Source organism: Dermacentor silvarum, chromosome 5 (assembly GCF_013339745.2).
Source record: "Dermacentor silvarum isolate Dsil-2018 chromosome 5, BIME_Dsil_1.4, whole genome shotgun sequence".
NCBI lineage: Eukaryota > Metazoa > Arthropoda > Arachnida > Ixodida > Ixodidae > Dermacentor > Dermacentor silvarum.
The window spans coordinates 136,977,048-137,001,945 of NC_051158.1; the positions used below are offsets into that span (position 1 = coordinate 136,977,048).

Genomic DNA, 24,898 nt, shown 5'->3' on the forward strand with positions numbered 1-24,898 from the left:
ACAGCTACTGCCACTCAGCGCATGCACTTGGTCCCCATCGCAGATCGCTTTGCAGACGAGGCCCACGCGGGCGCGCACTTCGCCCACATCGGAGATCGCTTTCAAGATGCGGCCCGCGCCGTGAGCAGCAGCCAACGGAGCAGAACGCACCCCTCCATCTCCCTCTCTGTCGCCTCGTCCCCGTGTCTCGCGCGCGAAAGAAGACCGCGCGCTTCCGGCCTGCCTTCCTCCCTAGCGTGCGCTACATTGAGCGACGATTGCGGCTCACCCTCGTACGCTTTCACTCGTACACGCGGGGTACGACACGCAGCGACGATTTCATCGCCGTTGGGCTTCATGCGATGGCGACGACGATGGCAGAAATGCGCTAGGGAGGGTCCATATAATTGCTATCGCAATAAAATACGGAAGTAAGTTGTCTCTATTTGGGTTGATCTGTGTATCTGTGTTTTTCGGTTCAGCTGTGACAGTACACGCTGCCCCATGGATCCCAGTATCGATTACTATTGCAACAGTGTGCGATGAGAAAATAAGAATGAATATCGCATTTCAAAGGTTAAGACTTATTTATTAGTTCAAAGCCCATTTCCTACCAATCCGGCTACGAATTCTTCTTGAACTTTTTCTTGTCTTTTTTAACCTTCTTAGTCTTTTTTGAACTATCTTTCGGGCTCTTCTGTTTCTTTTGCTTAGGTCCCTTGCCACAATTGGAACTCTTCTTACTTTCTTTTTTGGAACGCTTCTTCTGCGATGTATCAAAATGTTTGTGCAGGAACGCTTTAACGTCATCGTCGTTGGGCGAATGACAACCAGCGGATCCTTCTAGCTGGGCGCAAATTCCGTTTCCTTCTTCGTAACTGTACTGCATGGGTGAGACAGTCAGAAGTGCATTTTTTTATTAAAAACCTTACCGGAAGGATCGTTTTTTATATTTTGTAGACTTACTCAATTATGTATTTTATTGTCACGAACCTCATACCAACCGCTAAAAAATACTCATTCCTGCTTTAATATTCATACATTCTCCATGCAAAGTTACGCATGGGTATTATGCGGAGCAAAACGCAGATTCAGTAATCTATCGGCTCTAGCTACTATTAGGAAGGTGGTAAATCTATTCTGCAATTTTTATCATGAATAGCACTGCCACAGGCGTTCGCCATTCGTAAGTCAATGTTCGATCGCGTTTAACATTTCGCCATAAAGTTCAGCAAAAGAAATGGCACTAAATCTTCACAAGCTGCCTCATCGTGCGAGAACATGTTGATGTACGAGGTGGTGATAACCACATGTACGAAGGCAACCAGTAGCAAATCTCTCCCAATTAACAATGGCGCTAATAAAAAACGACAAAGCATGAAAGTGTCAAACTCAAGAGATCAGACAAAATTCGCTGAACTGTGAAAACTGATCAACAAGAAGAAAGTAAAGGATATTCGAAATTATAACATGGGAGATATTCAGGGAGCCGTAAAATATGGACGCATCATGAAATCAAAGAGAAGAAAATTTGGCGTAGGACAAAGCAAGAGGTATTCTCTGAAAGATAAGCAGGATAATATCATCAGCAATTTCGATGATATAGTAAAAGAAATGTAGGTCCAATCTACTCTGTGAAGGTGGATTTTAGCGGAGCTGTTGAGATTCACTAAAGGAATTGTTAAAGAAAAGAATATGCGGTAAAATGCAGCGTAGGAACTTTCTTGTATTGTACAACGACATTCACCACTGCTTTGTGGTCACTGTGGTATACGCTTATGTTTTCTGTTTTGATGATTGAAACGTTCTTGGCCAAGGTCCGCACACCTCGAAAGCCGACACGGCTTGTCCGGGGAATGCACGAGCGAGAACGTCGAGGGCACTGCTTTTCGTTGCGGCGTTTTGTACGGCGGAGATGCGCGACAAGTCGTCACGGAACCACAGGCGATCACACACGGCACAGGAGAATCCAAATTCCACGTCGAGGAACTTGCGCTTGAATTTCGCCATCACTCCCTTGAACGTGGCTAACTTGTCGGCGCAGTACTTTTGTCGCTTCGCAGCATTCTCTGCTTCGCTACGCCCATTGTCGTCCTGGCAGGCTTGTCGCTTACGCTTGCCATGTCTAGCGGCATATGTCAGATCCTGCTTACGACGCGCTTCAGGGAGGCTGTTTTGTTCTTTTCTTCGAGCTTTGTATTCCTGCTCTTCTTCTGGAGTCTTCACTTTGCGTGGTCTCCCCATGGCAGCATAGGATGAACTGAAGACGTTGCTAGACCGGTTTCTCTTTTATTATATATAGCTCATGCACTGGGCAGATGCAAAATGGCCAATTTGCCAGACGTGCGGCGCTTGCGCTGTGCTTTTTTTTTCTTGAAAAAAAAGCGCTCGGTTGTGCGCCTAGACCGGTTTCTGCGTGGCGAAGATATGGCAAAGAAGATATGCTGTTTTGTGCCTATAATTGCTGACTACAGGGACATTATAATCTGTCATGTGATTTTGATGGTTGTTTTGTACTTTTTCTTTTTTTGGCAGGAGTTTTTTGCTGGGCACACGAAAGAACCGTTGGTTGGTTGAGGTATATAGCTTCGCTATAAAACAGCGGAAGAAATCCGCACTGACCTATACAGTACCCAGAGCAGTCAAGCTACTTTCATTCGTAGTAGTGATGAACGCGATACAGAGGCTCCTTCTATAACTAGCGATGAGTTCAGAAGGAGCTTGCAAGATATGAGCCGAGGAAAAGCTGCAGTAGAAGATGGATTAACACTCGATTTAATCAAAGATGGAGGAGACATCATGCCTGAACAGCTTGCGGCCCTTTATGGCAGTGTCTCACGAGTTCAAATGTGCCAAAGAGCTGGAGGAATGCCAACAGTATGCTAATCCATAAGAAGGGAGACGTTAAAGAATTGAAGAATTATTTGCCCACTAGCCTGCTTTCAGTATTGTATCAAATATTCACCAAGATAATTTTCAATAGAATCAGGGCAACACTTGAATTTAGTCAACCAAGAGAACAGGCTGGCTTCAGGAAGCGATACTCTACCATGGATCATATCCAGGTCATCAATCAGGTGATTGAGAAATCTGCGGAGTACAATCAACCTGTCTATATGACTTTCATAGATTATGAAAAAAGCATTTCCTTCAGTAAAGATATCAGCAGTCATAGAGGCATTGCGTAATCAAGGAGTACAGGAGGCATGCGTGAATATCTTGGCAAATATCTACAAGGATTCCACAGCAACTTTGGTTCTCCACAAGAAAAGTAGAAAGATACCTATACAATGAATACCGCAAGTTACCTATGCAAGTTACGTATGCAATGTGAGGCAAAGTGACACAATCTCTCCAATGCTATTCACAGCATGCTTAGAAGAAGTATTCAAGCTCTTAGACTGGGAAGGGTTTTCAGCGAGGATCAACGGCAAATATCTTAGCAACCCTCGGATTGTAGATGACATTCTCCTATTCAGCAACAATGGGGCCGAATTGCAACAAATCTCTGAGGAACTTAACCGAGAAAGTGTAAGAGTGGGGTTGAAGAATAAAATGCAGAATACTAAAATATTTACAATACCTTGGCACGAGAACACGAATTCAGAATCGCCAGTCTGCCTCTAGAGTCTGTAAAGGAGTACGTTTATCCAGGTCCATTACTCAGAGGGGACCCTGATCATCAGAAGGAAATTTACAGAAGAATAAAATTGAGTTGGAGTGCACACGGCAAACATTGCCAAATACTGACTGGGAGCTTACCACTGTCGTTGAAAAGAAATGTGTACAATCATTGCATTCTACCGGTGCTAGGATTTGGGGCAGAAACTTGAAACTTGGGCAGAAACAAAGAAGCTTGAGAACAAGGTAAGGATCGCACAAAAAGCGATGGAACAGAAAATGTGAGGTCTAACGTTAAGAGACAGGAAGAGAGCGGTGTGAATCAGAGAACAAACGAGGATAGCCGATATTCTAGTTGACATTAAGCGGAAGAAATGGAGCTGGGCAGGCCATGTAATGCGTTGGATGGATCACCAGTGGACCATTAGAGTTACAGAATGGATACCAAGAGAGCGAAAGCGCACTTGAGGACGGCGGAAAACAAGGTGGTGTGATGAAGTTAGGAAATTCCGAGCCACGATCGACTACGGCTCGTAGCCGCCGTCGCGGCGGCTCCGAGCTTTATCTTCCCGGTGACATCAAGGTCAAGCTGCGCCTCCACACTTGCCGACGCGTGGCTGGTCGAAACATGCCGAGTCGCCGCCAGACGCGCCTGCTGCAGCCACGCACACGGCTCGCGTTCTGCGCGAACGCGAGAAAATGGGGAAACGCGGACGGCATCGGCAGCAGCTCTGCGCGTTGCCTCGTTGGTGCTGCTGCAAGTTATTTCTCTTTCTGACCCCCGATGACCAATTAAGGAAATTGGTCATCGGTACGAGGAGTTTTTTTTTAATTATTTTACTGATTGAAGGCAGAATGTAAATTGCTCTATAGTTCTCTACTTTGATATGAGAACCACTCTTATAGAGCGGCTTAACCACAGCCACATTTAAATAATCGGGAATAACGCAATGATCCACATACCCATTAATAATGAAGAGAAGGGCGGATTTAAGCACAGAGAAATTACGTTAAATATCATGTATGGGGATACCGTCTATACAAGGTGATTTCTTCGGTCGAAAGCTAAACACGATGCTGTGCAAGTCTCCTGCTGTAACCGGTGGCAAGAATGCCGATCGTACAGTATTAGGAACAGCACTGGACGCATCTGGAGCGAACGGCTGAAAATGTGAAGACGGTTTAGAAAAAAAGTGCTTAAATGCGTTAACGGCTAACGTGAGGTTGCCGAAATGTTTTGCGAATACATCTGCTGAATGTTGGTTAGTGTTTCGTCCAAATACTTCATGTCTTTTCGGGGGGGGGGGGGGAGGGTTGCTTTCTTTCATGAAAGGTCTTAGTATAATACTGACGCCTTGCCGATCTAATCATGGTGTTTACCCTGTTTCGGAGCGATCTGTAGAGATCTCTATGGTGTGTATTATTTGGGGAACGCTTACAGCGTGCCCAAAGGGCAGACAGACAGACAATGAACTTTTATTGAGGTCCTGAGGGACTAGCCGGCGGAGACCCGCTGGGGCCCCCGGCTCGCCGCTGGCTGCTCCCATGTCGGAATCGGGCATCTTTTTCTTTAATAGCCGGCAGTATATCGCACATTAGGCATGGAAGTTTGGGGTTGTGTTTTTTCACGGCGATTATTTTATGGGCGGTAATTTTTAAAGAACAAATTGCATCAACAAAATGCGTATAAGCGTTGGATGTCGTGACATTACGTAAAAATTGCCTCCAATCATGATTAGCTACAAGATTATCAAATGTAACAATATCAAGGATGTTTAGGCAATGAATGTTAGGGGGGGATCTAAAGGGAAATTGAAATGAAAATGACAGCCTACAATATAATGATCGGCAAGTTTACAATTGATTACCGCTGAAACGGTGCTAGCCGATGGAGCTCTTAGATTCACATGGTCAAGGCAAGATGACACCATTTTCCTTCCAATATATTCCTCTCGCGTGTAGGCATTAACGGTTGGACTGATTCGCCATTTTGATAGAGTGTTAAGGTACTCGCAAACCACTGGCCTTGATGGCTATAGAGACTATTTGGCGATAGCAGGCTATTTGGTGATAAGGGTTAATGAAGATCATTTAATTCTGTTAAAAATAAATTTGCTCTTTATGAGAGAGGCCTGTAAATAGAAACTAGGCTGATATCGGCGTCAGGCACTGAAATTTTAGCGCAAATTAAATTGTGGGGTTTTACGTGCCAAAACCAGTTCTGATTATGAGGCACGCCGTAGTGGGGGACTCCGGAAATTCGGAACACCTGGGGTTCTTTAACGTGCACCTAAATCTAAGTACACGGGTGTTTTCGCATTTCGCCCCCATCGAAATGCGGCCGTCGTGGCCGGGATTCGATCCCGCGACCTCGTGCTCAGCAGCCCAACACCATAGCCACTGAGCAACCGCGGCGGGTGAAATTTTAGCGCAACACAAAGAAATTAAATTATGGGGTTTTACATGCCAAAACCAGGATCTGATCATGAGGCACGCCGTAGTGGGGGACTCCGGAATTGTCGACATCCTGGGGTTCTTTAACGTGCACTTAAATATAAGTACACGGGTGTTTTCACATTTCGCCCCAATGAAATGCGGCCGCCGTGGCCGGGATTCGATCCCGGGACCTCGTGCTAAGCAGCCCAACACCGTAGCCACTGAGCAACCACGCCGGTTTTAGCGCAACACATTCGGCAGAGATGAATTTTGTGGCTAGAGATAAAACTTTTAACCTTTTATGCACAAACACCATGACGCTACCTCCTCTCCCTATCTGCCGTGTGAAATAATAGCTGGAATATTGCTTAAGCGAACATAGGGAAACCAAATCGGCATGTACAGTACGGTCCACTTTTAGAGGGAACACGCGAGCGCGCGGCCTGCGCTACGCGGAGCGCTAACTGCTGGCGAGATTTTGAAACTTGGAGCATGCGCATAAAGGCGCAAGGGCGGTGCTTGCCGCCGTTCGTCTGCTATTTACCGCCCCCGCGCTTGCCGTGCGCTGGATAGCGCGTTCGTTTTTCTGCGGTGCGATTCATGCCCCTGTACTCTTCCTGCGCCTCGTCGGGTAATCAGCGCGCAGAACTAAAAAAAAAAGTTCCGTTCGTTTGTTGCTGTGGTTTCTCGGCAGGTTTGATGCGATTTCATTCATGGCCAAAGCGGCTGAATTTCGATTACGGGCGAAATGCAAAGAAAAGCCATGTGCTTATAGTATTTAGAAGCACGTTAAGGAAACACTTGCGATTGATAATAGTTCAAAATCTCCCAATACGGCGTGACACCGAATGATATCCTTGTTGTGGATTGCAATACCCCCGCAAATGTTAGTTCTCGCTCGCATGATTTTTTTTTAATCATTGAGGCAACATCACCAGAATATGCGAGGACGTGCACGTTTACGAAAATTATTGCGTTTCACGAACACGCGCGCTGAAAAATGGTGTGCGTAGAACGACGCGGAGTAAACGAAGAAGACAAAATTTATTCGTTGTATTTGTGTGACATAGTATAGGTGAGCCAGGCCAGATCTATAGCCTCGGAACATTTAAAAAATGCAAAGCTAATGGAACATGTCTGCGCCCTGTGAAACACAAAATAAAATGCAGATCTGTGCAAGCAAAGTACGACTAAGCGCGACATACCAGGCACTAAAAAAAATTACACTCGTAATGCCGATGATTACGCTGGTAATCGCAAAAAAAAAAAAAGTCGGTTGTTTAGGCCTCGGGCTTTTGGTTTCATCGTTTTGGGGTGTCTAGAGAAATGTGTGGTGGATCCTGGGTCTTCCATTCTCATATGAACCTAAGTCGCTTCGTGCTCAAACAGCGTGCCCTAGACTTCGTTCAGTACCTGGTGACGTCACCTTCAGCGTCGATTACGGCCTTCATCCTTTCAGGCAGAGACCTGTACAGTGCTTCTGTCGCACTTGAGCCGCTCCCACTCCTCGTTGCCCGCAGCCCAGAGGTCATCCGCAGATTTTCCATGAAGACTTAGGCGGGAGAGAGATGCCTTCATCCTTCCCCACACATTTTCTATTATATTCAAATCAGGGGACTGTGGGGGCCACATGAGCACAGTCACTCCGCGCTGCTGTAGTAGGCGATCGACCTTTTTGGCGGTGTGCACCGGCGAGCGGTCGTGCTAAAAAATGCAGTCATGCTGCGGTGTGATGTGACTGGTGATGTGCGGGAGGCCGACGGTGTCCAGAATATTGCTGTATTTATCCGGTGTGAGGGCCCCTTGTATGCGCACGAGGGGTCCGAGGCCGTCACGGGTGATGCAGCCCCAAACGCTCACCACAGTCCGTCCGCTTGCTGCTACTCGCTGAACAAACTCAGGCCTGAACCTATAGTAGTAACGAACACGAACGAAAAAAAAAGTTGTTGAAGGCTGTATAGTGCAGCACTCTTGTCTTGCAATGCCGATCACGTTATAACGGAAGGAACTGCGAGACGAAACAGCAAACTTAAGATTATTAATACGGCGAAAATGCTGAGGCCCGTCTACTTAGATTTAGGTGCATGTTGAAGAACCTCAGGTGGTCCCAATTTCCGGAGCCCTCCACTATGGCATACCCCGTAATCATATCGTGGTTTTGGGACGTTAAACCCCGGATATTATTAAGATTATTAATACGAAATCGAGTGTTTTATTCTCGGCATCAGATACCTTAATATTTCTGGTGCAGGCATGTTTTCCAACCCACGCATGTGGCACAATGGGCGTATGATAAGTAGCGTATAATGCCTAAAGGAGTTTCGATCGCGGCGCTTGGGTGAGACTTGTATACTTTTTTTCGACTTCGGCGCGTTAAAACTCAAATTTGCAGTTTGCTTTACTATGGAAGTTGTAGCAAGGTTAGGGAACTGGAGAAGACTTAAGAGAATTCGAACATACCGAGTTCTGTCTGGACGCCAGACACGAGCCCTCTGATCCCATTTGGTCGTGAATATGCACTCGTCGCTGAAGACCACTCGGCGCCAATCGTCAGCGGACCACGCTTCATGCCGCTGGGCAAACGACAGGCGCTTTGACTTGTTCACGTTCGTCAGTAGCGGTTTTTGCGCTGCGATCCTGCTCTTGAGTCCTGCTTCAGGCAGCCGTCGCTTCACAGTTGTTTTTGAAGCGGTCAGTTGAAAACACTGGCGTATTTCGCTAAGTGAAGCTCGAGGGTTCTCAGCAACGTATGCAACGATATTCATATCGTCCTCCTGAGTTGTCACTCGTAGCCTTGGTTTCCGAGGGGCGTCCTTGATCCTATTTTCATCTCTGAAAGCCTGGATAATTCTATTCACGGTCTTAAGTGGCCTCTTCACCATGGCAGCGACAGCGCGCTGGCTGTATTCTTTAGCGTAGAGCTCGACTATGCGAAGCTTTTCGTCCTCAGGTACCCTGGCCATGCCGCTTTTAAGAACTAGCCCCACCGCAAATGCGATCAGCGAAGAAATACGCCCCCAGCTGTGGAATTCTGTGAAAGCGATAACACAGCGCATCACTTGCGTAACCTAGTGTCAGTGCTCGCCAAAAAGTTAATCGTAAGCTTTCCACATGCTTTTCGAACCAGCCAGCCGCTTTTGATAAAGGAAAGGAATCTGATGGTTGATGCAGCGAGCATAGCAAGCTTGTCTTTCCAACCATATAAATACAGAACGGTGCTAGCGCGCGCCGAGTGCTGGAGCGGAGAAGTAGCAGACGACGCGGGTACGAACCGCCCTTGTGATTCTATGCGCATGCTCCACGTTTCCAAATCTCGCCAGCAGTTAGCGCTCCGCGGACCGCCGGCCGCGCGCTCGCGTGTTCCCTCTAAGAGTGCACCGCACTGTACGTTCATTTCCGTTAGGAAGATTACATCTGATATGTGGTCAGTGTTATGGAAAAGAGCAAGAATCTCGTTCCAGTTACGACGAATGCTACGAATGTTCACGTGCCCAGCCCAAAACGCTCTGTCCCCTTGAAGGAAGAAAGGAAGGAACTAGTGGACAACGAAAGGCAGGGAGGTTAACCAGTTTAGAACAACCGGTTTGCTACCCTACACTTGGGAGCAGGATGGGGGAGAATGAAAGATGCGGAGGAGAGAGAGAGCATATAGCACAGCACACACATCGTCAGTTACAGTTCGTCATTCTTGTGTGGTACGTGGCATCACTGTCACAGCCGCTTGTCCAAGCCCGTTTCTTTCAAAAATCTAAGCAGTCCTTTCGTCGCCTTCAGCTGCGATGTCTTCTGTCGACGACATGTGAAAATCGTTTCAACTGGCATTGGTGCACGAAAACGGATGCCAGGGACTGTCTCTGAACGGTATATTCAGGCCAGTCGCATAAAATGTGTTCTAGCGTCTCCTCGTAAAGACAGGTATTGCAAAGTGCGTTGTCGGCCGTCCAAATGAGCAAAGAATAAGATTTCGTGAATGCCACCCCTAGCCATAAGCGATAAAGCAGAGTGGCCTCTCTTAAGCGGAGTCCAGATGGCATACACAGATGCATCATAGAGGACAGGTGGAATTGACGATTGCTTTGGTTGATCTGGCTGCTTTGTCCCCTTGAAGCGATAAGCTGCAGAAGGCAGCTAAATCTTTGCATTGGTGAAAGACAGTGTTCATTGCCGAACAAGCCTATCAAGGTCGGCAAAACGATTGATGCGTATTAGAGGTGCGCCTCCTGATCTCCTGACAAAAATTTTTCCATTTCTTGACCACGCAAATTTGTACTCCATTTCTTTTTCCTCTTGCCGTGCAACCCAAAACAATTGTTTGTTGAGGCCCGTTAGATTGACGAAGAAAAACATGGGAAGGATATCTTTACTTTCAACTTGAGACCGCTGTTTCCCACTCATCCACTTCTCTTTCAATATGCTATTCGTAAACCTAACCAGCACGGCAGGCGCCCCTTCACGCTTCTCTGGCATTCGATGGATGGCTTCCACATCAAAATCATCAAAAGGTAATTCCAGCTTTTCTGCCAAGTTACCGATTAGCGAAAACAGTACCTCTCTAGGTTTCTGCGGAAAACAATGAATTTCCAAATTTGGCAGCCTGCTGTACTGTTCAACCTCCTTCGTTTCTTTCGCAGTTGTACAATTTCTTCTGACTCTTTAGAGGCAGCAGAGCGCAGTGTTGCTACTTCTGTCTCCAATTTTTCAATGATGACCTGGCACTTTGCTTTTGAATTGCGCACCTCTTCATACCTTTCCGACAGGAAAGAAATGAAAGATTCTATGTTCTGCACCGATTTGTGAAGTGCATCTACCGTAGTTCTCAGAGCGAGAAGCTCATCTACGTTTAAGGCAAGGGAGTTGATGGCGTCTTTAGGCGGGAGTAAGGAGTATCTTTGCTGCTCATTCAGATACTGATGCCGAAACCGGCACTGATTCGTCTTCCGTCGATGCCTGGTTGTCCGCGAGACAAGCTCGGCATTGCCAACTGTCTCGCTTATCAGCTCCTTTGCCCGCCATAGTACTCACAGCGACACCAGCACACTTTTTTCCAAAGTGAAACCCTGTTGACATTCAACGCAGCTTAGAAATTTCCCCTCAGCCGGCAACACTTTCTTCCATAAACCACAGTTCGGTTCAATTGCGATCCCACAAATCACAAAGGCAGCAGTAGGATACAAACAGGAATTATTGTAAACAATTGAATACTACGCCTCACCTGCAGCAAAGACAAGCGTAAGCGTGTGCCGAGTGCTTGCCGCCGACTGCGAAGAAGCTGCCGCGCGGACGAGACTTTATCCTCCTGGACGTTGCAGATGCGCAATACGTCTTGACTAGTGTGCCATCTTACGCCAGTGATTAACTCCTGAACACCGAAGCCAGATGAGGTCCTCCAGGTTGGTTGAAGCACGTTCCACGCCCCCAACAATCGGACCGATGCTCCCAGGGAGTGCTGTTGCACCCATCAATATCTGCAGCAAGGACAAGCTGCTGTGGCGTGTGCCGGGCGCTTGCCGCCGACTGCCTGACTTGGATATGATCCATCGTAGAATATCCCTTCCTGAAGCCATCCTGTTCTCTTGGTTGGCTCAAGTCAAGTGTTTCTCTGATTCTATTGGAAATTATCTTGGCGAATATCTTATACAATACTGAAAGCAAGCTAATGGGTCTATAATTCTTCAATTATTTAATGTCTCCCTTCTTATGGTTGAGTATAATGTTGGCGTTCTTCCAGTTTTCTGGCACACTTGAAGTCGTGAGGCATTACGTATAAAGGGCCGCAAGCTTTTCAAGCATGATCTCTCCTCCATCTTTGAATAAATGGACTGTTATTCGATCTTCTCCAGCAGCTTTTCCCATTTTCATGTCTTTCAAGGCACTTCTAACTTCATCGCTAGTTATAGAAGGAGCCTCTCTATCCTGTTCATCACTACTTCGAATGAAAGTAGCCTGGCTGCTCTGGCCACTATACACGTCAGTATAGAATTTTTCTGCTGATTTTACTATGTCATCGAAAGATAAGCATTATCCTGCTTATATATCAGTGCATACATTTTTCCTTCACCTATCCAAGTCTTCTTCTCACTGATTTCATGCAACGTCCATATTTTACTGCTTCCTCAATATTTTCCACGTTAGACAGGGGTAATTGGAGATCAAAGCGAGAGGCCTTCGTCCTGCAGTGGACATAAATATAGGCTGATGATGATGATGTTGCCTTACTGATTTGGAAATGATGGCGAATGGTCCACGAGGGGCAAAGCGTACGCTGGGGCCTAGTTTTTCTGACAGGCATTGGATGTGTCTGACCATAATTCAAAGAAGTTGTACATTTACTCGCAACAAGATGTCCGTGCACATATGCATTAAAAATGATCAAGTTCTGACTGTGGACATGGCCATCCATTCAATAACAACTTATTTGCCGCATAAAATGTCGGTCTTATCGGCTACACTCACGCCTTCCCTGACTTCCTTATATACATTATAGAACCACCATACTCCCAGTCAGCGGTAGATACGAAAATATGCACAAATTTTCATATCTGTATATGATGTGCTAGCTTAGTGGTTAAGCATTCGATGCACAATAAAGTACCCCAGGTGGTACTTTATTGTGCCCCAGCGTACCCCAGCGACGTCGGTGCGATAGCAAGGATTGAGGCAACAGACAGAGTTCTTTGACATCTCGTCACTATAATATTTTGATATTTAACATGTTGAATAAATAAATCAGCTATGAGAAATAAAGTTGCTGGAATCTGCGGAATAATTGGGAGCAAATGTGGGAAGCTAAAGATTTATTTCGACCACCTGGAGTCCTTTTACGTTCATCCAGAGCTCAGTGCATGAGTGTTTCCGCATTTCTTCACGATCGAAAGGCGGGTGCCGCGGCTTGGAAACAAGCTCATACACTGATACTCAGCATCAAAATGCCATAGACAGTGAATCATGACGACGGGTGCAAATAAGCTTGGAATGAATCTTTGAACATGCCATAGAGTAGTCGCCGATTCAAGGGCATCCTGTCGGTTACCCTGACGATATGAAGACACAACAAACACTCTAATTACTGATACAACGACACAAAGGGGTATCTTGCAGAAGGTGGACGTCAAAGCCTGGCAAGATGCAAACGCCGATGTAGCATTGGCTACTTCTTTTATTGCTGACACCGACTATACTTACGACACACTCAGTCCCATTAACGTAGTATCCCATCCTCCAAACACCGTTTGAATGCTGGCCACAATAAAAATTGCAGTTTTTAACAGGTAGAGTCTGCAATGCAAAGAAATAACATTGGTAACGCACACATTTCCAGTATATCATAAACATTTACATGTAAAAAAGTTTCTTACCGTCATCTCTTAAACGCACAATGGGCAATGATTGTAAGCCTGTGTTTTTATTTCTCTGGGGTTATCTGCCTTATTCTACCACGCGTACAGGCAATATGGTGTTATTTTTGCAACTAGATGTAATATTGTGACCAATACGTCTAACTGGTACTGCTAGGGGTCTTTGGGTGTAAGCTAATGTAGATAACATGGCGTTCTTTTTTCTAGTCTTGCATCAGGCACATTCAACGCCATGCATATTGCGAGGTTGTTAGATCTGTTGAGAAACAAAAAAAGACCTTTCCTTTAAGATAAACAATTCATTCTGATAAATTTTAGTCTTATACTGCCATAATAATTTGAAAAGAATCCTTGAAATTAAGAAAAAAATTGTAATTTTAAAGAAACAACATGTTCTGTCTGAAGTACTTGCAACAAGGCTCTAATTAAAGTATATTTATCTTGGTTGCTAGGTGTATTCGGCGTACTCAATTTATAATTTCGAAGGATTTGTATATGAAACATACTTACATCAGCCGTTTTTGGTGGGCAGTCGACAACGCTTTCTGTTGTTGCGCGCAAGACTGAAAAAGAATGGCGCACTTTAATGCTTGGAGGGCCAGAATTTTTAGTGTGGTAGTTGGCAAAAAACTGTAAGAGTAGTTTCTTTTAGGGAAAAAATAACCATCTTGTGTAAGCTACACACAAAAAACAGATGATAAAAACTTGAAGGCCAAAACCAATTTAAACCATTTTTGCCCAACCATACACTGCCTGTTTTATAAGGGGAGAAAGATCAGCGCATATATAACTTTATTGAAACACAAATGATGCGTGAAGCTAAAAGAATAATTTTGCACAATTTGGTGAAAAATATACCACAAGTTAAGCTTCGACAAGCCCAACTAGTGTTTGCTCAATGTATCTTAATATGTTAAATTCTAGCGACTCCTGAAAGCAGGTATTGAACTTAAGGCCTCACTTTGCAGGGACAATTTTATACTTATGTGGTAGACAATGGTTCGAAACGTCTGCTAAGAACGTTTTCTCATGATATCAAAGAAACTGCATACTGTCACTGGAGACCCATTGGACTTTAACGAGAAAACCTTGGAATATGCAATAATTTTGCGCAAAGCGAAGATGGGTTCCAAAACAGTAAGAAATATGTGCATAGAGCAGCGTGCACTCAGGAAATATAAAAACCTGGACACGATTCTGATTGGCTTTCTGTGATATTTAAAGCAGCAAAAGCAACGCGTTAATCACCACGCTATAATAAATTCGAGTGGTAAAAGAAGTTTTGTATTTATACAAGGTTGTCACATGGCTCTCCCCTTTATTACTGGGGGAAAGTAAAATGTAATATAGATAAAACCTCGCTAGAAAGTCATGCTGTGTTGGTTGCGGTCTATTCATTCAATCATCTATAAGCATAAAAGCGGCAAAGAATAACACCAGAAGGTCTTTCCCTGTAGTGACAGCTGTCGCATTCTCCCAACCAATTTTAGTCTGGCGTAAATTAGTTGTACAGCCTGCCGTATTTTTAGCTATATCGCGCGAGAACACTATAATATGGTCGTACGTCGTCCTGAAGGGAACGTCGTACTAGACGAATCTTGCACAGGAGACTGCTTAGCGCACTTGAGAGAACTTCTGCCCTTCTCCCTGAGTATCGCCGTTTAAATGCGCTGAAATGACGAGTGATGTGGGCTCCTGCAATACAACTAAAAATGCGAGAGACTGTGCATTATGTCGCCGGGGTCACTATTTTCACGCAATAAGTGGTACAGTACTATAACAATGCGATATTTTTTAAATGTAGGTGAATATTCGAAGCTTCGCATATGAACCGAATATTACACACTAGTTGTATTCGTATTCGCAAATGGAGTACTCGGTATTTTAGAATTTCGAAACTAACCAAACATTTTGCAGCACCTGACTTATAGTCGGGCTACTGCTCTCCGTCTGCTAAACAAAGTGTGGCAAATGATCATATTTAAAATAGAGGTAAAATTTTTTGAAGCAATGCTGAAAGAAAATGGGTAATGCCACATGTGATATCACTTTCACTGCAAAAGCATACATGAAAAGCTTTTTTTGCTTGTAATCTGTAATTACGTGTTTCTTGCAGTCTATCGATGTAGCGGTTTTATCTTTTACGCTACAACTGGTGATACTTTTCTTGTAACGCGCCCTTTTACATGTGTCTACGGCAGACAAGTCTCCGAGCAGCTTTATTTTAACAGCGGATCTGTTGTAGGTCGAGGCTGCACCGTCCGTATGTCCGCCGGTGTCACGCATGGGGTAAGTTCCCATACCCACCGCTAGGGGCGCTGCGTTCAATCACTCTCACGAGTGAAGCCGACGGGAGCGGACGTGTCGAGTCGAGGTGCCATTTCAGCGCAGCAAGAGCAGCGTGCCAAAGAGATAAGTTTTGTTATTTTATATTTCACTTTTTGGTTTTTTTAGGAGGGTTAGCTTAGCCAAACAATCTTTATAAATTATTTTAATGCTTTCTCACTTTCTTGGTCTTCTCGCTTAGATAAAAGTAGGTAAAGAAATTTTTTTTCTTTTCCACATCTACGCCTTGTTAGTACGAGATGATGGTTGGTACTAGGGGGAACCCACGCGTGCGTTGTTCTGAGTGCGAGCGTTCCTACGCGCTGGAAGAAACGCGGTTTAAATCAGCACGCGAAGCGAATGGTGCAGATTTTATCTGTAGGATGTGTGTGCTAGGGTCGCGGCTAGACCGCCTAGAGCAAGACAAGGATAAGTTAGCTAAGCGGGTTGGAAAGCTAGAAAAGGAACTTCAAATCGAGCAGAAGCAGAGGAAGGAGGCAGAAGAAAAGCTAGCTAACGCAGAAATCCAGCTGAGCGCCACCATTCTGCAAAGCAATGATGAACGCATCGAGGCGAGCACCGCGAACGGAGCTGGCTCCGATGCGAGTGCAGAGACAGCCGAACCCGCCACGCCGGTAAGCAGTGGCGCAAACGTCAGTGATAGTCACGAAGGGGATACCACTGACGCGGCCGGGGAAGAAAACAAAGCCAAGGGCAAGAATAAGAAAGGAGGGGAGGGCATTGTGACTTCGGGGGCAGCTTTCGGCGGTGAGGGGGAAGGAAAGCGTCGAGTTGTCTTTGTTGGGGATTCCAACATGCGTAAAGTAGAACCGGCGATAGCAGAGAGGGTAGGGGCAGACAAACGAGTCCAGGTTAGCGCGCTTCCGGGAAAGCCGATTAGAGAGGTGATCGCGAAGGCCAAGGAACGCATGTGGTGATGATGATGATGATGATTTATTGGCATCCCCTTTGAAACGGGGCGGCGACAAATAGTCACCTAGCCTGCTTGATTTAATCAGGTATACTATACATGTTCTTTATCTTGCATTTTTGTATACCTATCATTATTTTTCTTTTTCAAAAATTTACCTTGTACCGCTGCCTATGATTTTAAGAGATCAGGTCGCATCCATCTTTTCCCTACTTTTTTTCCACCAGTACTCTAATCGTCTCTTGCTGATCTCTACGGCTGATCTGTTTATGTTTCCTTCCACTTTAAACCCAAGCGCTTCTGGGAGTTGCACGTTACCTACGGTTCTCGCTGGGTGGATCCCGTCGCATTCCATTAGGATGTGCTGAGTGGTCTCTGGATCTTTACTGCAGCATACACATGTCTCATCTAATTCCGAATATTTGTTCCGATATGTTTTCGTCCTTAGGCAACCGGCTCGAGCCTCAAATAGCAAGGCACTGCCCTTTGTGTTATCGTACAGAGTTTCCCTTCTAATTTCTTTCTTCTCATTCTTGTAAATCTCCATTGTCCTTTTCGTTTCCATTCTTTGCATCCAATTCACGGTCTCTATTTCTCTCACTTTCTTTCTAATGACCCCTGGTTGTCTATTTACAGTTTCGATTATCCTGTACTTGGTTGCCAACTTCCTTGACCTCTTCCTCCATTCTGTGTCCACGCTTTTCATGTAGAGATACTTGTGCACTTTAGCTGCCCATTTATTTTCATCCATGTTCCTGAGCCTTTCTTCAAAACTAATTTTGCTTTGTGCTTCTCTGACTTCAAAAGAGGCCCAACCCATGTCTCCATGCACTGCCTCATTTGTCGTATTACCGTGTGCTCCCAAAGCCAACCGGCCTACTGATCTTTGGTTAACTTCCAAACCCGCCAATATATCCGATTTTAAGCATATAATGGCATTTGCGAATGTTAGCGCTGGCACCATAACTCCTTTCCAGATTCCACGCACCACCTCATACTTATTGTGGCCCCACAGTGCTCTGTGTTTCATTAATGCTGCATTCCGCTTCCCCTTTATTTTCAGATTATCTTGGTGGTTGATTGAGTAATTCTTTCCTTCGTTTATGTGTACGCCGAGGTACTTATATTGCTTCACTATGGGTATTACTTGATGTTGAATTGACACCACGAAGTTACTCGTGTGCTCATTAAAGATCATAATCCCTGATTTCTCTGTGCTAAACTTAAGGCCTAGATTTGTCGCTGCGTTCCCACAGATATTCGCAAGTATCTGTAAATCTTTTTTATTGTCCGCTAGTAGCACAATGTCGTCTGCGTACATCAGTCCAGGGGTCTTCTGTTGCACCATTTGTCCATTACGCATGTAGGATAAATCAAAACCTAATTCGCTGTTTTCCAGTCGTCTTTCTATGCCCTTGACGTAAAGCGTGAACAACAATGGTGACAGAGGGCATCCTTGCTTCAATCCTTGGTGAATTCCCACCATTTCATTTCCTTTTCGGCCTTCCCATGCCACTTGTACTTGGTTGTCTCGATATATCTCCCTCAGCAGCTCCACGAAATCGTCATCTATGCCTTCGTATTGAAGAATATCCCACAACAATTCCCTGTCTACGTTGTCATAAGCTCCTTTAATATCTAGAAATGCTATCCATAAAGGTCTTTTCTGAGCTACTGAAATCTCTATGCACTGAGTTAGTACAAACATATTGTCTTCTAAGCGTCTGCCTGGCCTGAACCCATTCTGTAGTTCCCCCAATACACCGTTTTCCTCCACCCACTTCGACAGTTCTAATTTTATGGCTTGCATTGCCATTCTATATATCACCGACGTTACTGTAACTGGCCTGTACGAGCTCGTCTTATCCTTATCTCCTTTGCCTTTGTAGATAAGATTCATCTTGCTTTCACGCCATCCAACGGGAATATTCTTTGTTCTAATCACTTGCTCTATGGCATTAGTCAGCAGTGCCTTGCTTTTTGGACCGAGGTTTTTGATTAGCTGTATTGGGATTTCATCGGGTCCTGCTGCCGTGTTGTTAGGGACATTTTCTGCTGCCTTTTTCCAATAAAAGCTTTCTATGCTGAATTTTGATCTCTCAGGCCTCTCTGTTGTTGCTGGATCTGTTGTCTGAACTACGCTTTTTCTCGTACCGAAGTTATGCCTGATAACGTCTGTGATGTACCGCAGCGCATCATCGCCTTCATAGATGTTACCGTCTTCATCCCTTATAGCCGTTTGCGAGTTTCTAGTTGGAGCTCCGAGTGCTTTTATATGGTTCCAGAATCTTTTTGGGGCGCCTTTGTCTCTTTTGTGAATGTTATGCACCCAACGTTCACTTGCGCATTTAATTTTCTCTTGCACGAGCTCACTCGCAACCCTTTTCTTTTCTCGGTACGTATTCCATCTAAGGAGCACCTCTTCTTCTTGTAATCCCAACTTTTTGGCTTCTCGATGAACCCTAGATGCCTCTTTACGCTCTTCTATAGCTTGTTTAATTTCCTTGTTCCACCACTTACGTGGTTTCCTCTTTCCAATCCAACAATTGTATTGCCGTGTCCGCCTTATTTCATGCTGCATAACCTCCACCAGTTCCTTATATTCCCAGACTGCTGTAGGAAAAGCCTCAATTTTCTTCTCTATGTTGTTTGCGATCTCTGTTATTTGCTCGTCATTCATTTTTAAAAACTCTGAGGCTATTGGTTCATGTTCTGCGCTGGTATCTCTCCCAAACTTTAATGCTAAACGTCTATGATCGCTTCCCAGGCTATTTTTTCCATTTTCGTCTATTATCATTTGGTCCAGTTGTTCGTAGACCATTTCTGAGACTAAGGCGTAGTCGATACATGACTGCCTGTTTCCGCATTGCCACGTTACCTGTCCATGACACTTATTCTCCCTGTTAACTACTATAAGGTTCTGTTCATCACACAAATCCAGCACTAGAGAGCCGTTGTAATCAGTATATCCGTCTAAATCGTCCATGTGCGCGTTCATATCTCCCACTAATATCACCTGGCCCGAGCTACTGAACTCATTAATATCGCTTTTAATGCAATCGACCAATTCCTTATTTTTTTCCCTGCTATCACTACCTGTCCACAGGTAAGCTACTCCCAGCCACGTCTTTTTACCTTGCCATGTACCACTAATCCATAAATGCTCTTTACATGTCTCGTTTACCCTTCGCCACTTCAGACCTCGCCTAATTAGTACGCCTACGCCTCCGCCTTTCCTTGACCCGGTCATTCTGTTGCACCCTTCCCATACAAAGTTGTCAATAACAGGCGGCTGCTCCAAATCTCGTAGATGCGTTTCGGTCAAGGCGTACACACTAATCGCTTCATCATTCAGTTGCGTTTGAATTTCCAGCCATTTTTCCTGCTTACGACCACCCTGCATGTTAATGTAGCAAATTTTACCTTCTCTATTCTTATCCTTTCTGCGTCTTTTCCTGACTCCTGGTCGCCTAATTCTGCCATTTACTGGTGTTTCGCTATGTTCAATACTTACTCCTGCTTCCTGATTGCCTGGGGCCCGCCTAAAAAAGCTACAGCTCGTGCCGCGAATCGATTTCCGACCGGTGTTGCTACACTTTCACTAAAATGTATCCCGTCACGCACAAAAGCGCCTTCGCGGCCTGCTCGGTGCACTTCACGGTTTATGTCAATGACCGTAAAATTCATTGCTTTAGCTAGAGTCCAAATTTCCCTGTTTACTGCAAGAACTGCCCTTTCAATTTTATAACCCTGCCTTTCAACCTCTGGCACCGTGCACACCGCGATTTGTACTTCTTTTGAAACATTCCGCAGGTCGGTGACCCCTTTGGCTATTTGCTTTGTGATTCCTGCTCCTCGTCCGTTCAGTACGTCAATCACTCCGCCCATTATCACCACTAGGTGTCTCTCCTCCATTGTGTCCCACATGCGTTCCTTGGCCTTCGCGATCACCTCTCTAATCGGCTTTCCCGGAAGCGCGCTAACCTGGACTCGTTCGTCTGACCCTACCCTCTCTGCTATCGCCGGTTCTACTTTACGCATGTTGGAATCCCCAACAAAGACAACTCGACGCTTTCCTTCCCCCTCACCGCCGAAAGCTGCCCCCGAAGTCACAATGCCCTCCCCTCCTTGCTTATTCTTGCCCTTGGCTTTGTTTTCTTCCCCGGCCGCGTCAGTGGTATCCCCTTCGTGATTATCACTGACGTTTCCGCCACTGCTTCCCGGCGTGGCGGGTTCGGCTGTCTCTGCACTCGCATCGGAGCCAGCTCCGTTCGCGGTGCTCGCCTCGATGCGTTCATCATTGCTTTGCAGAATGGTGGCGCTCAGCTGGATTTCTGCGTTAGCTAGCTTTTCTTCTGCCTCCTTCCTCTGCTTCTGCTCGATTTGAAGTTCCTTTTCTAGCTTTCCAACCCGCTTAGCTAACTTATCCTTGTCTTGCTCTAGGCGGTCTAGCCGCGACCCTAGCACACACATCCTACAGATAAAATCTGCACCATTCGCTTCGCGTGCTGATTTAAACCGCGTTTCTTCCAGCGCGTAGGAACGCTCGCACTCAGAACAACGCACGCGTGGGTTCCCCCTAGTACCAACCATCATCTCGTACTAACAAGGCGTAGATGTGGAAAAGAAAAAAAAAAATTTCTTTACCTACTTTTATCTAAGCGAGAAGACCAAGAAAGTGAGAAAGCATTAAAATAATTTATAAAGATTGTTTGGCTAAGCTAACCCTCCTAAAAAAACCAAAAAGTGAAATATAGAATAACGAAACTTATCTCTTTGGCACGCTGCTCCTGCTGCGCTGAAATGGCACCTCGACTCGACACGTCCGCTCCCGTCGGCTTCACTCGTGAGAGTGGGACACTGTGGGACACAATGGAGGAGAGACACCTAGTGGTGATAATGGGCGGAGTGATTGACGTACTGAACGGACGAGGAGCAGGAATCACAAAGCAAATAGCCAAAGGGGTCACCGACCTGCGGAATGTTTCAAAAGAAGTACAAATCGCGGTGTGCACGGTGCCAGAGGTTGAAAGGCAGGGTTATAAAATTGAAAGGGCAGTTCTTGCAATAAACAGGGAAATTTGGACTCTAGCTAAAGCAATGAATTTTACGGTCATTGACATCAACCGTGAAGTGCACCGAGCAGGCCGCGAAGGCGCTTTTGTGCGTGACGGGATACATTTTAGTGAAAGTGTAGCAACACCGGTCGGAAATCGATTCGCGGCACGAGCTGTAGCTTTTTTAGGCGGGCCCCAGGCAATCAGGAAGCAGGATTAAGAATTGAACATAGCGAAACACCAGTAAAGGGCAGAATTAGGCGACCAGGAGTCAGGAAAAGACGCAGAAAGGATAAGAATAGAGAAGGTAAAATTTGCTACATTAACATGCAGGGTGGTCGTAAGCAGGAAAAATGGCTGGAAATTCAAACGCAACTGAATGATGAAGCGATTAGTGTGTACGCCTTGACCGAAACGCATCTACGAGATTTGGAGCAGCCGCCTGTTATTGACAACTTTGTATGGGAAGGGTGCAACAGAATGACCGGGTCAAGGAAAGGCGGAGGCGTAGGCGTACTAATTAGGCGAGGTCTGAAGTGGCGAAGGGTAAACGAGACATGTAAAGAGCATTTATGGATTAGTGGTACATGGCAAGGTAAAAAGACGTGGCTGGGAGTAGCTTACCTGTGGACAGGTAGTGATAGCAGGGAAAAAAAATAAGGAATTGGTCGATTGCATTAGAAGCGATATTAATGAGTTCAGTAACTCGGGCCAGGTGATATTAGTGGGAGATATGAACCCGCACATGGACGATTTAGACGGATATACTGATTACAACGGCTCTCTAGTGCTGGATTTGTGTGATGAACAGAACCTTATAGTAGTTAACAGGGAGAATAAGTGTCATGGACAGGTAACGTGGCAATGCGGAAACAGGCAGTCATGTATCGACTACGCCTTAGTCTCAGAAATGGTCTACGAACAACTGGACCAAATGATAATAGACGAAAATGGAAAAAATAGCCTGGGAAGCGATCATAGACGTTTAGCATTAAAGTTTGGGAGAGATACCAGCGCAGAACATGAACCAATAGCCTCAGAGTTTTTAAAAATGAATGACGAGCAAATAACAGAGATCGCAAACAACATAGAGAAGAAAATTGAGGCTTTTCCTACAGCAGTCTGGGAATATAAGGAACTGGTGGAGGTTATGCAGCATGAAATAAGGCGGACACGGCAATACAATTCTTGGATTGGAAAGAGGAAACCACGTAAGTGGTGGAACAAGGAAATTAAACAAGCTATAGAAGAGCGTAAAGAGGCATCTAGGGTTCATCGAGAAGCCAAAAAGTTGGGATTACAAGAAGAAGAGGTGCTCCTTAGATGGAATACGTACCGAGAAAAGAAAAGGGTTGCGAGTGAGCTCGTGCAAGAGAAAATTAAATGCGCAAGTGAACGTTGGGTGCATAACATTCACAAAAGAGACAAAGGCGCCCCAAAAAGATTCTGGCACCATATAAAAGCACTCGGAGCTCCAACTAGAAACTCGCAAACGGCTATAAGGGATGAAGACGGTAACATCTATGAAGGCGATGATGCGCTGCGGTACATCACAGACGTTATCAGGCATAACTTCGGTACGAGAAAAAGCGTAGTTCAGACAACAGATCCAGCAACAACAGAGAGGCCTGAGAGATCAAAATTCAGCATAGAAAGCTTTTATTGGAAAAAGGCAGCAGAAAATGTCCCTAACAACACGGCAGCAGGACCCGATGAAATCCCAATACAGCTAATCAAAAACCTCGGTCCAAAAAGCAAGGCACTGCTGACTAATGCCATAGAGCAAGTGATTAGAACAAAGAATATTCCCGTTGGATGGCGTGAAAGCAAGATGAATCTTATCTACAAAGGCAAAGGAGATAAGGATAAGACGAGCTCGTACAGGCCAGTTACAGTAACGTCGGTGATATATAGAATGGCAATGCAAGCCATAAAATTAGAACTGTCGAAGTGGGTGGAGGAAAACGGTGTATTGGGGGAACTACAGAATGGGTTCAGGCCAGGCAGACGCTTAGAAGACAATATGTTTGTACTAACTCAGTGCATAGAGATTTCTGTAGCTCAGAAAAGACCTTTATGGATAGCATTTCTAGATATTAAAGGAGCTTATGACAACGTAGACAGGGAATTGTTGTGGGATATTCTTCAATACGAAGGCATAGATGACGATTTCGTGGAGCTGCTGAGGGAGATATATCGAGACAACCAAGTACAAGTGGCATGGGAAGGCCGAAAAGGAAATGAAATGGTGGGAATTCACCAAGGATTGAAGCAAGGATGCCCTCTGTCAACATTGTTGTTCACGCTTTACGTTAAGGGCATAGAAAGACGACTGGAAAACAGCGAATTAGGTTTCGATTTATCCTACATGCGTAATGGACAAATGGTGCAACAGAAGATCCCTGGACTGATGTACGCAGACGACATTGTGCTACTAGCGGACAATAAAAAAGATTTACAGATACTTGCGAATATCTGTGGGAACGCAGCGACAAATCTAGGCCTTAAGTTTAGCACAGAGAAATCAGGGATTATGATCTTTAATGAGCACACGAGTAACTTCGTGGTGTCAATTCAACAGCAAGTAATACCCATAGTGAAGCAATATAAGTACCTCGGCGTACACATAAACGAAGGAAAGAATTACTCAAGCAACCACCAAGATAATCTGAAAATAAAGGGGAAGCGGAATGCAGCATTAATGAAACACAGAGCACTGTGGGGCCACAATAAGTATGAGGTGGTGCGTGGAATCTGGAAAGGAGTAATGGTGCCAGCGCTAACATTCGCAAATGCCATTATATGCTTAAAATCGGATATATTGGCGGGTTTGGAAGTTAACCAAAGATCAGTAGGCCGGTTGGCTTTGGGAGCACACGGTAATACGACAAATGAGGCAGTGCATGGAGACATGGGTTGGGCCTCTTTTGAAGTCAGAGAAGCACAAAGCAAAATTAGTTTTGAAGAAAGGCTCAGGAACATGGATGAAAATAAATGGGCGGCTAAAGTGCACAAGTATCTCTACATGAAAAGCGTGGACACAGAATGGAGGAAGAGGTCAATGAAGTTGGCAACCAAGTACAGGATAATCGAAACTGTAAATAGACAACCAGCGGTCATCAGAAAGAAAGTGAGAGAAATAGAGACCGTGAATTGGATGCAAAGAATGGAAACGAAAAGGACAATGGAGATTT

The 24,898-nt window shown here is 45.2% G+C and overlaps 1 protein-coding gene across 1 annotated transcript in view; it reads right to left on the minus strand.

Annotated features, from left to right (window-relative positions):
• Positions 1–595: 595 nt before the first annotated feature.
• The window catches only part of LOC119454447 (uncharacterized), a 38,773-nt gene continuing 14,470 nt past the window's right edge, over positions 596–24,898 (minus strand). The window contains exons 2-4 of the mRNA XM_037716377.2: positions 13,902–13,954; positions 13,219–13,311; positions 596–862 (exon numbers count right to left, since the gene is read on the minus strand). Of these exons, the coding sequence (XP_037572305.1) occupies positions 602–862; positions 13,219–13,311; positions 13,902–13,954 (407 nt within the window). The 3' untranslated portion in view covers positions 596–601. The remainder of the gene's footprint in view (positions 863–13,218; positions 13,312–13,901; positions 13,955–24,898) is intronic.